The 15,555-nt window shown below is 35.5% G+C and overlaps 1 protein-coding gene across 2 annotated transcripts in view; it reads left to right on the top strand.

Annotated features, from left to right (window-relative positions):
- The first annotated feature begins 4,964 nt into the window (after positions 1-4,964).
- ror1 (receptor tyrosine kinase-like orphan receptor 1) overlaps positions 4,965-15,555 on the top strand; it is a 125,581-nt gene continuing 114,990 nt past the window's right edge. Inside the window, exons 1-2 of one of the 2 annotated variants that reach the window (XM_058779960.1) lie at positions 4,965-4,979; positions 6,044-6,374. In XM_058779960.1, the coding sequence (XP_058635943.1) occupies positions 6,293-6,374 (82 nt within the window). In that variant the 5' untranslated portion in view covers positions 4,965-4,979; positions 6,044-6,292. Of the gene's footprint in view, positions 4,980-5,688; positions 5,850-6,043; positions 6,375-15,555 lie in introns of those variants that run through there. The other variant, XM_058779959.1, reaches the window with a different exon arrangement.

The following is a 15,555-nucleotide window of genomic DNA, read 5'->3' as shown; positions in this document are numbered from 1 at the left end:
AATGAAAACAAGGATATAATCGAAGGAAAATTTGGATTTGGGATAACCTCCAAAACTAAAAAATGTAAAAACATTCATGCGCAAATAAATGCAGCGTGTTTGTAAAAAGTTTACATTCTGAGGCAGGTTGCTGGCAACAGCCATTTTAGGATAGTTTGTGCTTGGTCTTAGTGACTAAGGAGTCCTCTTCACTACTCCTAACGTTTCACAGATTTAGGAGGTAGTTTTAGCACTAAAACGCTTTGTGAAATACTCTTGGCAAAAATTTAGGACTCCTAAATTTAGGACAGACACGCCCATTATTTTTACGATTTTCTTCTAAATCGGCAAGTTATGAGCTTATCCTTCAGATGTTTTGTGAATACGGGCCCAGATTTTCTTGCTTTTATTGAAGCACGTGATACCTTTTGAACATATATGAAATCATATATGCTATATTTGGATATAATTTATTATTCAAAACATTGTTTAAAAAATGTACAAGCAAAAAAAAAAAAAAAAAAAAGGTATTTTCATTAGTGGTCTCAAATGTATGTAAGGACCCACTGTATATGCCTTCATGAACTGATGTGTTGTCATCATAAACTCCCAGTCAGTCTATTTGGTTTGAAATTTCCTTCAATTTAGTTAATATTGGACATGGAAAATCAGATGCACATACCTGAGAACAGAAACCTCTTTATTTTGAAAAAAATATATAGGCCTATATTTAAAAAAAAAAAAAAATGTAGCAGCCTATTTGAAACCGGCATACACACATACCCATATGATCAAAACATTTCCCCAGTCTTTGTCAGAAATGACCTCAACTTTATTACAACCCATTTATTAGTACCTGTCAGGACACCCATCAAACACCTGCTCTCAAATGGTTTCCCGCTTGTGCTCTGGTTGAATAAATAGGTGGGACATTTTTCAGAACAGGTTTGCACATTGTAGAAGCCCCCCTATGTTGACACAGCAAGATACAAAGAACGTCCTGCCTGGAAAGTAATGGTTTGCAGGTTTTATTTTCATTGGATGTCATTACATGAGGTAATGGCAGTAACAGTGTGTACTTAGCTGTCAGGTTATTATATTTTGAAGTCCTCTTTTAATCTCTTTATATTTCAACCACAGCATCTTTATTTAATCTAGAGGTTTGAAGAGATCTAAAGCCTTCAGAGGTCACTAACACAATGATTATAGCCATATATTTATAAAGACGAGATTTTGTCAAATAAAACAAAAATGCAACCAATGCATATACCTTTTATATTCCGGAAATCCTTAGTAAGGATTATATTATTGTAAAGTTATTTTACCCCTTTCAACATCTGCTTTACTTTTAACTCTTACATTTTAAATTATATAACATTAAAGACAATTTAAAGCATACTTAAAAGTAATTGCACTTCACATTTTTAGAGATATGGAGCTAGTACACAATCAAAGCATATTTCCGTTGCTTGTTTTCCAACACGTGGGTTAGAAAAAGCAAAATTGCAAATGGGAAACTGCAGAGAAAGAATCTATTTGTTTTTCCAAGTTCACACAGTTCCCCATGCACAGTTTACTCAAGGAAAACAAACCTACATCAAGTTTTCATTCCAGTTATTTACTGGACGATGCATGACAGATTAACCCAAGGAACCCTAAATATTCCAAAATATTAGCTCACACAGTGTGGCGTGTTGGTCTTTTCTGCATTCTTCTCCCCTTTGTTATCCAGAGTGTGCTGATATCAATTACCATAGGAATCTAATAACACAGAAGACAGAGAGAGAGAGATGACCTCTTGACCTAACAACAACCATGTATTTCTCCATATTGTTTATTTTATTGGGCCCAGGTTAAATCCTTATGGAATGTGCTGAGATGCAGTCGTTGTCAGCAGGTCATGTGGGTGAAGATCAGCATGATCAAGTTTGAGCAATCATTCCTAAAGCCAGGCAAAATAAATACAGCAACAGGGTCATGCTGGCACTCTTTGCACCTTTCTTTTTCCTTTTGGAACCCTCCACCCAACCTCTTCCTGAAACACACACATGTTTGAATAACATCTATGCTGTCTAATTCTTGCTGACCCTACTTCCATATGATCAAACATGACCCCTTGTTCCAAATGCAACTGCTATCAGAGGCTAAAAGACTGGAAAACTTTAATGAGAGACCACCCACCCACTTAAAGACTTCAAATAAGTCCTCTCTATGTGCCCCATCGCTATCATAACACATGAGTTTTGTGAATATCACCCTTCCTTGCAGCTCTTTTTGCCTTTGGCTTGTTAGTAGCACAGAAGTCACAAGTTATTAGTATGCACATTGATTCTGTGTCATTCTTAGATTCTGATCAAGGATTAGTTTCAAAGGGCTCATTTTGATCTAAATGTAAATGATCTCATAGACTTAATTTACAGATCTTCACAAGAATGAGGTCACCGTCACAGCACATCTTGAACTCCAATCAAAAATGTCTCGCCAGGCACACGTCATCAGTTACCAGAAATGATGCCACCAGCAATGCCCTTATTTGGGTAGAACAAATGCATGTCAACACATGCATCATCTCTTTGAAAATCTACGTCTCTATTATTAGTCTTAAGATGCCTGACATTTAAGAGTGTCCACAATAAAGAAAAAGATTAAGAGAAGTGCTATTCACAGTGGTTTCAACAAATTCTGAAAAACTTGTATACTGTTTTAAAGAAAAGGTTTAAATAGATGAATTTAAAAAGTGTCATCTGGTATAACCAAGTCAACATAAGTCTACTCAAGTAAATGTACCTGATCATTATTTTTTTGCCGTGCATGAAAAGGTTAAATTATATTATTTTAAGAGACGTATGGATATTGACAGTCATGAGGGACTGTGGGGATCATCTCTATATATTATATTATATTATATCACTTTTTTTCCTGCATGTTGGTCACACTATGGCTTTAATTTGATGGGTACATTTTTTCAGATATTAATAAGCAGTGAAGCAGTTTTGTGATATTTTTGTTGTTTGTATTTTTCTAAAAACAAGCAATAAAATATTATAGAAACATTATAAAAACTGTATGAAACTACCAGTTCTTTTTAAGAATTTCATTTTTAATTATGTTTTTTTTTTTTTTTCTTACATTATCAGGACAATTGTATCACCCTGATACTTTTGGTTCTCAAAATAATTCATTTTAATTCAGAAATTAATGCTCATCATTATAGACTGTGTTTAAGCCACTGTATGTATGACTTACATTTTAATTTTTTTAATTTATTTATTTTTTAAATAGATAATAGGTCAAAAATATAAGTATCATGTAACACTAAGAACAAAAAAAAGAAAAAACACAAGTAACTTCAACTCAGTTTTTGGACAGTAGGAAGCTCAGTAGTAGTTTCTCATTTGTAATTCAAGTGGTTTTATTCCCATTAGCTACAAACCCTTTAGTAACTCCAGAGATTACTCCATTTAAGGTTCAGAACAGAAGGTCCATTCTGCATAGATCCGCTGTGTGTGGAGAACGGCCAAGGGGATGGACCTTCAAAGCGGCCCGCATAACCCTCAATCCCCCTGCTCATTACAATTAGATGAGTTTCGCCGTGCATGGTTGCAATTTTAATAATCTCATTTTACTTTGGGAAAATAAAACAGATAGACATCGGAAAGAAAAACAGCCCCATGTCACAAATATTTCAACTGCTTTGCCGCTCAGCAGATAATGGTTTCCAAATGTTTAATATTAGATGCAATCACACTGAAGAAAAGGTACAGCTTTTCCTTGAAAACCGAGACGCTTGACTGTAGAGAGAAAAAAGCTTAGCTTGGTCAAAATGATCCTGTTGCTTTATGAAACTTCACAGCTTTTCTATGCAATTGCACGCTCACAGTAATGTGTTTGATATCTTAACATTAGTTTCCATTCCTTCATAATTCATTCCACCAAAAAGCTCTCATGAAAGCAGCAGGGACAACCCTCCCTCCCCACCAATCAGCATCTCCTCTCAGCATGTGTGCTCATATTAGAGCCTGCAGGAGTGCGACTTTAACTGGGCTTTGATCGCAGCCTGCCGTTTGTGTGTGTCAGAGAGCCGACGTCACCGGAGGAAATGAGGGATGAACTCTGGGTCTGGAGAGTCAACCCAGCCCATCACTTCAAAAGAGGAATGTCATACTCTTCTTGTCCTCCACTGATATAACATAAATGAACAGAAACAGGTCAGGATGCAAGACCTCTGGCTTGTAAAATTGCTACCATTCTCTGTCTGGTCTTCATAGACCTGAAACAGCAGCACGTTGGGTCTGGATATTAGCTGACAGTTACAGACCTTCAAAAGTTAAAGGATAGGCATATACGGTAAACTAACATGAGCAAACTACCATATTGTTTCTTTAAGGATCTCTGTCAACCCCTGACCATTAAAAATACAGTTTAATATTTTTTTTTATACAACATGTCACTACATGAAAGGCTTATTTTTGCATTTTATTATTATACAGTTTACATTGTTATTTTAAACAAAGAAGAATGCAGATATTCTAGATCTCAGGACAACAGTCTGCTCTTTTATAATAAACACTCTGGGAAAATATAGATTTGTTTATCATGTTGTCACAAAGCACGGTACACACAACTGGTGAGTAATAACAAACAGGTTTATTGAAGGGAATCAGGATCGGAGTGACCAAAAGCAGGTGAGTGAGCAAGTATATAGAGTTCAGATTGCTTAGCTGTGGTTGATGTGTGTCTTTGTTTGCAGGTTCGGATAGGGGGTCAAAGTCTTCGAGGGAGAATCGGCAAGGAATCCTATGGGTACGTTTCAAGGTAGGCCGGAAGCGTGGAGAGAGTCCAGAACTGTCCATATGGTGAATGGTAGACTGGACAATGTGGGGTATGGAAGTGTGTGTTTATAGTGGTGTTGATTAGTGTCAGCACAGGTGCGTGCAATCAGAAGTCAGGTGATTGTGCTGGGTGGTGACTGTTGTGATGGTGGCCGATCCTTGACACATGTAGGTATTGTTAATACTTATTTATATTATTAATGTTAATATTAAAATATTATATATTTATTTATATAATTAATAAATTACTACTTTATTTATTAAATGATTAATATGAAACAAAATATGAATATTCCTATTAATATTTATTTTGTGTTAGTAATTAATTCCAATTTACTTTATTTACAAATGTATATCCTTTTATGTATTTACAACATTATAAAATATACTTCATTATAAAAATTTTTTAAAAGTTTTTAGAAGACCCTGAGTGTCCTTTATTGAATTTTTAATTTTTAAAATGACTATATTCTGTGCCCTTATTTATTTATTTACTATTAGGGATTGTTTTTAAATACAATAATTGACTTTAATTTAATTAATTAATTTATTTTTGTCTGTTGCAACAGAAATAAACTAATGCAACATAATTCTTAAACATTGTACAATGGAAAATAATTAATTTGTGTTAGGACAACATCATTTAATTTGTGTTGGAATTGTAAAATATTCTTAGGTTGTAATATTGCCTATTTCTATTTCCCAGCATGCTTTTCAAAGCTTTTGTAGACTGGTGGAGTAAATGCAGAAACGTTTAGTGTGTTTTTGAGCAAAGGGGCATTGTTATTGTCCAATGTTATTAAAGACTGTGATTCAGAGAGGTTTCTTATGCTGTAATTTTGGGGGCTACCACCATGACAAAGAATAGAGCTGAATAGGCATTTTGGGACTAAATAAATTACGCGTGAAATTGAGTTTAAAAAAATAGTTTCCAAATATTGTACTAGTGATTAATTTTCTTGTGTGTGTTTTCTATTAACGCCGTTCTTCAAAAGTTACAACAAAAAAATGCATGCTAGCATGTGCTGCTGCTAGCTAGTAGGTTACTGGGATTTATTTGAGTTAATTAATTTTTTTATTAAGTAACTTTTTATTAAGCTTCCCGCTACACAAAATATAGGTTATTGTTTAATTAAATGTTAAGAAAGCTCATTTCCAACAGTGTCCACTAATTAATTACATTTAAACCCAAGATTTTTGTTTACCCCCCTAACAGTCCTGTATTGAAACAGCAGGTGGCGCCAAACACACCGTTAAGCAGCACATGTCCTGAGAGTTTGTGGGAACTTCTTGAGAGGACTGAAGAAACTCCAAACAGGAGCGAGAGAAGCAGAGAGCAGAGGACCATCCGCCTACAACATTACACCTCTGCGGACATCCGAGGCTTAGTAAAGTCCAGAAGAGCTCTGCATTCTCCAGCTATAACACTGTCCTGTGAGAAGAGCTTGCGGTGGATGTAAGAGCACTCAGAGGCAGAAGAAATGAGCAGAGGAACAGTGAAAGAGCTGCACGGATGCCAGCGCAACTTCACACTGATCATCGCGTTGCTCGTAGCCAACTGCGGTAGGCGATCAAACTCATGCATTTACACTACTGTGTTTATAATTACAGAATTATTTTTAATTAAACCGAGCCTCACCTGTCGCGTTCACAGCAAACACTGAGCAGTCGAAAATATTTGTTATTATTAGAAATAATTTGAGGAAACATGTCTCAAATTACAGTACAATGCCAACGTATAACATAAAAGTGTAATATTCAATATAAGTAAATTAAAGTTTTCAATTTTTATTTGTATATGTGCTGTAATGTGTATATGTGAGGTGACATTTTATTTAAATATGTAATTTTACTCAAACTTGATGTTGAACAACTAGTTAGAGGTGTCATTTCATTCACTAGTCCTCAGGTTGTTTTGTTTACCTATTGACTCATGTTGCCAAAGGGCTATCTAAACAGTTTTTGTGTCATTGGAATGACAATAGAGCTCTTAAAGTGCACTGATTGAGAGAGTAACAGTCTTAAGCTCTCAGTTGGAGTCTCTTTGAACGGTCTGAGCTGCTTCATTTGCCTTAGAATAGCACTTTGACATAAGATAGCATCCAATTATACTGAGCAAAGGGCTTAAAAAGGTACATTAACTTCTATGAGCTTTTCATTATTTCCTAGTTTACAAGGATGAGACATGAGTGTAAATACCAAAGACCAACTTGAATGTAGTTGTACACTTTTGAGCAGCTCTTTATTTTAGAGTGTTTGTTACATGAGTGGATGTTACTATTATTGATTACTGCAGTAGTTAAAACAATAACAGTATGTAAGTACAGACAGCTTGCAAAATAAGCTTAGAGTACATGTCGTTCGAAATGATCAGTGTACTCGTAAATACACTGCAACATGGACGCTATAAAATAGGCCAACTGGGTTTAGTTTCTGATCATTTTATTATAATAATATTTTTTTTAATATATTAATGAGCATACATATAGACATATACATTTACACACACACATATATATTAATAATAACATTTGAAAATATTTATTTTTAAATAAGCAAACTAACAATTAAGCGTGTGAAGTGTGTGAAATGCTAATCAGATTTCAACCTAAGCACGAATTACTTCAACTAAAAATATTTCAGTTGAATTGTCAGATTAAGTTACATTATACTACAGTATATCGGCAGGTTTGACAAATTTTACTGACAAAGCAACAACCTGCTAGCAAATCAAGTAATATATCATTTTTACTCTGACTTCAATGTTAGTCCATGACATGCAAAGCTTTCTGCATTGAGTTGTCAGAGGGAAATTTTAACAATTGCTCCTCATTTATAACTTAAAGCACTGACTAGGACCATTGGTGCTGTGGTTTGGATGAATTTCTTTCCAGATTCCCGCTTTGTTCGTTGTGTGCCGGGATGTCTGTACTTTAGGATGGGAGACATGGACTCCATTTTATGTTTTGGCTTAGAGTTAGTTTGACCTTTTATCTGATGGATGAGCTTTCTGTCAATATGTGGCTTACTTCACCTTGTCGATATAAATGCAATAGTGTTTTCCCATCTGTTCTAGATAGTATCCCTGGATATTTTGTCACAAAATTTAAACCTTTTCAGATGGAGTTTTATAGACACTACGCTACATTTATCTAGCTATGTCATATTTTTGAGAGCGGTGGGCAAAATGGAAACAGACGGCTTCCGTGATCCAGTCTTTGGTTTTAATAATAGTTGGTAGATTATAAATCACTGGGGTGGAACTCTATCAGTGCATTATACTGCCAGACTGGATATTGACACAAAAGCCACTTTGCCTCCAAGAAAAGCCTACGAGGGAGGATTTGACTCGTTGTAGTAAAATTCATTGGTTTAATCTGGTCTTCAAGTGTACAGTACAGTTACTCAAGCATCAAGACTCCCGTCTTTAAAAAAAAAAAAAAAAACCTTCATAGATGTTGAAGGAATGCCCATTCAACCACATGTTCTAACTTTGTGAAAGCCACGCAACTCTAGTGAACCATTTTCTTTTTGTTGGTATGACTTTATAAATCTGTGTTTAATGTCAGATGCTTGTGTATATTATATCACAAGTTGTAAATTTTTTTTCTGCTCTTTCTGCAGAGTTATAAATCTTTATATCTGAGGTGTCAAACACAAGAAGTTACTGTGCATTACTAAATACTGAAAGTTGGCTGGATTAAAAAACTTGGCTTGTCTTGTTTAATAAACAGAATGTAGGGAGAAATATATAGCCTACCAGCAGTTTTAACACTTTGATTAATTGCTCTCTATTACCCTATCTTTTGTGCAAACCTTCTGTCAGAGCTAGAAGTTTAGGTCTTGGATATGAGCTTGGAGAATGATCTGTGTATTTTCACTTGTCTTTAGTGATGGTGTGATTCAAGCTCTTAGTTCGTGTCTCTCTGTGGAGTAACTGGCAGTCAACTTCATTATCTAGCTTCAGTGACATCAGAGTGATGTTGAACATCATTATAAACTCACAAACTGGTGTTTTTGCAACCTGGGTTTTTTAAACGTTGTTGCATTGTTTTGTTTTTTAACGTTGTAAAAATCTTTCATGATGCATGCCTTTTATTTTGTTTCATTTATTTTATTTTATTTGATTCATAACCCAAAATGGATGGAAAATCAATATCTTGTAATCTTGATAAATGTATGGAGGGACATCAAAGTAATGTAGAATATTGTTATAGTCTAGGTGGCAATTTGCTGTACTTAATTAACTCAATTATATCTATATAATTGGACAAATATCATCTTTTTCTCATTTATTTATTGTTTTCATGGTGATTGTATGGCGTGTTTAAAAAATACAAATTCCATTTGATTATTTTTCATTATCCAACGTGAATGCCAGCATATGGAACAATATCATATTTATTTAATCTTGTCAGTATTTAGTAATCTTTATCTTTATATGGCTTCTGGCAGCATATTGTTTTGGGTTACATTTAGAGAAGTCTTACCCACCTTGTCCTTTGAATTTTTGGCCTGAAAAATGCTAATGGTAATATACATCACAGGCCAAAAGGTCTGCAGTGAATATAATAGGAAATGAGCTGCCATGATTATCTAAGTGATCAGCCGTCTGCCAACACTTATCAAATAATTACTTTCCCTTGCCTGCCCAATGTAATGTGCCAGGATACGCTACATTTCACATTTTAGAGGGCATGATGAAACATGGCTTTTTAATTTTAGCTGTAAATGTGTCGGAAAGTAAAGCTCTAAAGCCTGTTTACGTTGTATTAAGAACTCAACTAACCCTCAATGCATAAAGACTGGCAAATTTCTTGCCGCCCACAGTTGGGCCTTTGTACCTGCCACACTCCCAGTGAGCTCATAAATACCTAACCTTTACTGCCTGTTCAGTCGGAGATTGATATTTGCTTTAAAATGAAAATATATGTGCAAAGTATCAGTCATCTGGGAGATTTCTCTCTTTTCCTTCTCACAGTGCTGGTCTTGACAGCGTCAGGTTTCTATCTCTGAGGAGAGCTTTGTACATTCATAATTCGGTCTCGCTGTCAGTCTTGGAACATTTTTTTCGCCTAAATAATGTGGTCTAGTAGTCAAAATCTGGCTCTGAAATTGCAGTAGTACATTGAGTGATGGAAGTGGATGTTACCAAGCTTGGCTTACTTTGAAAAACATCGTTTAGGTGTATGAAAATGCTGCTATACTCATGCACCCACATACTAATTGCTGATTAAGCCATTTGTAAAGGATTCTTTGGCAGTGGCTTCCCTATGAGATTTCAGTCTAATCTGGTTTTTGTTCATTTATGCATGTTTTTTTTTTTTTTCTTCAAATGCTGGTTCTTTGCTACACTGTACCTTGACTTGAACACTGAGGAACAGTTGATAGTTTTCACAAAGTGTGATAGACAGCTCAGCCCTGGCATGAGTTCTGATGTTTACCCATGCTGTTCCAAATGGAATGAGAAAGGCATAAAGGAATTAAAATTGGACACTTTGGGGCTCCAATATGTCCCACTCTCACTTCACCCTCACATTACAGTATGGAACATTTCTTAAAATTTCAGGTTTTTTTACTTTTATTTGAATGTTTCAATTAAAATCCAACTGGGTCCCTTTAAACTGACAGTCTTGTATTTGGCCTTATAACTGCAATTGCAGTTGTTTTTTGGAAGTAAAAATAAGCCATTTGTGTCTTCAGAGAGATCTGTTGACACCAGCTAGCCATCGGGATTTCTTTGAGCAAAGGTGATCATGATGATCTGTAGAACCCGTACATGCCCTCAGGTGTTTGCTTGTATTTTATATGCAGAAATTATTTTACACAAGTGTTTCGTCTGACCCGCACAGACTGTGGATTTTTGACTTTGCTGAAATGATTGAATGCTTCTTGCACTGTTAATGGTCCAAGTGGGAGAAGTGTCAGGCTAACTACATTTTCAGTTCATGCGATGTGTACATGTGTGTTTATGTGTGTATGTACACGCTGGGAGTGTTAAAATTGTGCAATCCACGTCTCAGGAAATTACATTTTATGGGTGTTAGACACTGCACAATGTTAGCATAACATGTCCCTATTGCAGCATTAAGTATTCAGTTGATAGGCTGAATATTAATTTTGGATTTATTTGTAATATTCAAACATGCCTAAATCTTTTGGCATTCTTCCTATAATCAAATTAAATTCATTGGCTTGCTCTTTAGGAGATCCAGTAAGCTTTTGACTGCTTTTGATTCGTTGTTTTGTTCTTTTTGTGGTAATTGTAAGTAGCATACAAAAAAAAACATAGATCCTGTAGGTAAAAAATGTTCCAAGACTGTGATGATTAGCTCTGTTAAAGTGATTTACGTTTAACAAGCTGACTTCAACCACAATAATGCTCCACATGTGAAATAAAAAGAATCAGAAACATCCTCGCTGACTTGTTTTGAGAGTCCCACTCTTTTCATAAACCTCTTTTTTAGGAAAGATTGTGTTAAAATAATATTATCTGCTGACAGCAACTCTTGAGAATTTTGAATTGTTGTGTTGTAGTTGAGGATTAGGATACCCGGAGTGAAGCCTCTCAGCTTTTATGGACATTTACCCACGAGCTGCAGTCAAACAAAGAGCTTTTAAACAGCTGTTTGTTTGTTTGTTTAGGCTCTGTTTTTTGTATGCTTGTCAATGCCAGTGAGTCACAGTTAAACACAAGTCACTGTTTGTCCTGTTACTTCAGGACAAAAGCCAAAGGACTATTAAATGTTGGTAGGCTTTGTTAGAGGCCAGCAGAGAAAATCTGAGGTGTTGAAATGAAGGATTGTAGCTCTATGAGGTACATTTCCTAAAAACAGAATAATATTCAAGTTAAAAAAAAATAGCTGGTTTTGAAATAGCTGATTTTTCAAATGAAATTTAATTGTTTTTAATTGAAATAGATGATTGTTGAATCATCAGTTGATGAATGGAGTAGTTAATTATTGCTATATCATAATGCTATATGGGTCATTCTGTTTCAAATCAGCCAAATTTCTGAAACTTCCTGCGCTCAAATTTTTGATTTGGTTAATTTTTTTTCCTGTATAGGAAGACAAGCATAAATAGTGATGAAAGCTTAAATATGAAATGTCACAGATGTATATTTACTGAGTAATCTGCTATTTTATAGAGGGGGGTGAAAATAAATTTCAACTGAGATTTGGAGCCAATTTACAGTGCTTTAAAAAGACCTACCTGTAATAGATCTACCAACATGTGTAAAAAATAACTTGATGCTGTCAGCTTTTAAATCATTTTAACTTTTTACACCCCTGAAAACTGGTTCAAATTTGTCATTTTGACCCCCTCTACAAATAGTGGATTGACTCAGTAAATACCAACCTGGTCTCATGGCATAAACGTACCTGGGGGAACTTTTTAGCAAGACTGTTTTTACGTACTTTACTGCACGTTTCGCCGCAGTTTCAAATAGAAATGTCCACTAAGTGGCGCTTAAACACGGGTTCAATACAAAAACCCTTGCAAGTTTTTATTACGTTGATATAGGTACGTATTGCTGTGTTTTTATTACGTTGCTTCAGGTACATATTGCGGCGGCCTTTACTTTTACTCTAGCGTTCATTTCTATTGGAAACTGCAGTGATATGTACTTATTGGTACATATTTCGCGTCTCGCTAAAAAGTGTTTGGTTCGGTTGTTGTCTCTTTCCTTTTCACTCATTTATGCAGGCAGCTAACAGTCATTTAGCTCTCTTACTCTGTGGCGAAGCAGAAATGACTTTCCCGACCACACCGACCATGGAATCCTGAAATAAAAAGCTTCATTTCCCTAATGCTTTGTGATTGGAAGCCAAACAGGCCACAGAGGCCTGTGAGACCTCTGCCCAGCTATGCGTACACATAGCAAACACTATGAAGCCTTTGCTGTCTTAACTGCTCCCAAAGTCTGACCCCAAAGATCTGTGAATCACCCTGAACCAGATATCTTCAGCAAGTCTTGATAATGCTAAGGCTGAAGGGATTATCCATCACCTCTGACTATTACTTTACTTTGTCATTTCCTCAACAATGACAAACACTGACCATAGTCTCCCATAAACTAGAGTGTACTGTAGCCTACATGTATCTTTCATGTTTATGAAATACAGCACTGCTCATGTGGCTCCGCTGTGTGTTTGCCTGTGGCGGAGAGGAATCTCATCAAGGCTCACTTAGATGGAAATTTTATTCAGCAGGAATGTCTTCTCCAGTCCCAGTGGAATATCTCCGAGGCGGATCAAAATCTTAAATGGCGTTGAGGGGAAAATTGAGTTTACCTGTTTGAACTAGCTCTTTCGGATTTCCACGTTAACAGTTATTTCATTTCCTTTTGGATGATTTTCAACACCAGCACTACTTTATAGCATTTTCTACATTTTTAGGCAAAGACCAAAATTATGTTCAGCTTTTGGAAGCTGTTTCTCTATGACATGGACTTTATTCAAGTTAGATGCTATATTTATTTATATGTATTTATATATTAAATTCCACTTAATGATGTTCAGCGTTTACCTCAAAATGGCTAAATATTGTCTGATTAATTGGCCTGATTGGACTGATCAGTCTTTTGCTTCTGCAAACTTTGACTTCAACAAGTGAGGGTCAAAGCCACAGGGTCAAAGACATGAAGAGAGAGGAAGCAGGAGTGAATGTGAAGACTTAATACCCTCACTGCTTTAGATATACAGCCCACTTCTCAACAAAAGAGATTTACTGGACTAGGATGAGTTAGATGAGTTATTCAACCAAACAGAGGAATGAGGTCAAGTGAATGGGGCAGCTGCGAGTAAAGCAGAAGCTTCGAAAGTGTAGGCTTTCATTATTTCACTCATTTTACACCAGTACAAGTCAGTTCATGTCATTTGAATCAAATTTGAATTTGAAAAGTTCTACTGTCAGTATTTATCTATGTGGCTATGCATTCCACCAACACTTAACAGTTTAACAAACACCTATTCTCAGCAATTTTGCATAAAAATTCCATATTAAATGCACCTGAATCTATTTATTGAAATTGCAGAGAGATACAAACTTTTATTTACATGCGTGCTGTTCTGTTGTGTAATTAAATGTGTAAAACTTCAGCGGGATCTGTGGCCTGGCTGGAAATTTGGCTCCACTTTACGGGGTGAACAGGCCTGTTACCAACATTTTGAGTTATTATTTCTGACATGCACCGCTGGACTGCTGATTTTAAATGGGAGACACATTTCATTTGATTCATTACTGTTTTATAGCACGTCCAAACACTGAGGCTGGTAAGACAAGTCTATTATTAGTATTTTCCTTTAACTAGCCAATGGGAAAAAGTATGAGAAATAAAAGTGCTTGCTCTTTTGGTGCTTGCTTGTTGAAGTTTTTGGATTGCTACTATATTTTAGGTAAACACACATACATGTATGTATGTATGTATGTATGTATGTATGTATGTATGTATGTATGTATGTATGTATGTATGTATGTATGTATGTATGTATATATATGTATGTATGTATGTGTATGTATGTATGTATGTATGTATGTATGTATGTATGTATGTATGTATGTATGTATGTATGTATGTATGTATGTATGTATGTATGTATGTATGTATGTATGTATGTATATATATATGTATGTATATGTATGTATGTATGTATATATGTATATATATATGTATGTATATATATATATATATATGTATATATGTATATATGTATGTATGTATGTATGTATGTATATATGTATGTATGTATATATATATGTATGTATGTATGTATGTATGTATGTATGTATGTATGTATGTATGTATGTATGTATGTATGTATGTATGTATGTATGTATGTATGTATGTATGTATGTATGTATGACATCATAAGAAGAAGGGAAGTTAGAAATCTTTTTCTCTTCCTCTTATTGACTGAAAATATCTAGACAGGAGCTCCCTCAGGTTTGTGGAGAAATGAAAACACTCTGCTCCAGTAGTGTATATTACACTTTAAGCAGGTCACTGAATCTTTCACCAAGATTATGACATTAATCCATCCTCAGAAGGCAATAAAATACTCTCTCAATTTTTACTGCTGTCAACACTTTGTGTCTGACTCCATTATTTTATTTCCCCCCCCAAAAAAGCACTAACCACGAATATGCTTGTAGTTTCTCGTTCCCTTCTCAAAGTGGAAGTTGCACGCACAACTCGCACTGTTTCTCATCTTGAAGGTGGTCTTGGACGGACCCCAAGATTGCCTGGATGCTTAGTAATATGAAAGTAATTAGCAGTGGTTTCATGGTGTGCTGAAATACATGCAATAACAAAGTGACTGTGAGTCACTGGTGCCCAAGTCAGTGCTTGTAGTCAAATTTGACCATCAACGATGTGGGTAAACACCTGCAACCAGGGCCTAAAATTAACACTTGCCAAGTGCCAAATGCGAGTAAAAATTAGAGTTGGAGAATATATGAAACAGTGTAACTTGCCAGTGTAACTTTTTTTTTTTTTTTCTTTTTAAGATTTATTTTTGGGAGCTGACAGGAAGCGAAGTGGGAGAGAGATGGGAGGCGGGATCAGGAAATGTCCTCGAGTCAGGATTCGAACTTGGGATGCGCAAAGCACAATGGCGCTGTATGTTAGCGCGCTGCCCACAAGGCTGTTAATGTGCATTTGAAAATGCAACAGTCTTATTACAAAATATCCAAGTTTGTAATAAGATTGTTTTCTAAAAACTGTTTTCAACAAAAGAGA

Source organism: Onychostoma macrolepis, chromosome 06 (assembly GCF_012432095.1).
Source record: "Onychostoma macrolepis isolate SWU-2019 chromosome 06, ASM1243209v1, whole genome shotgun sequence".
NCBI classification, from domain to species: domain Eukaryota; kingdom Metazoa; phylum Chordata; class Actinopteri; order Cypriniformes; family Cyprinidae; genus Onychostoma; species Onychostoma macrolepis.
The sequence above is the reverse complement of the archived record's forward strand: the minus strand, read 5'-3'. Positions and strand labels throughout refer to the sequence as shown.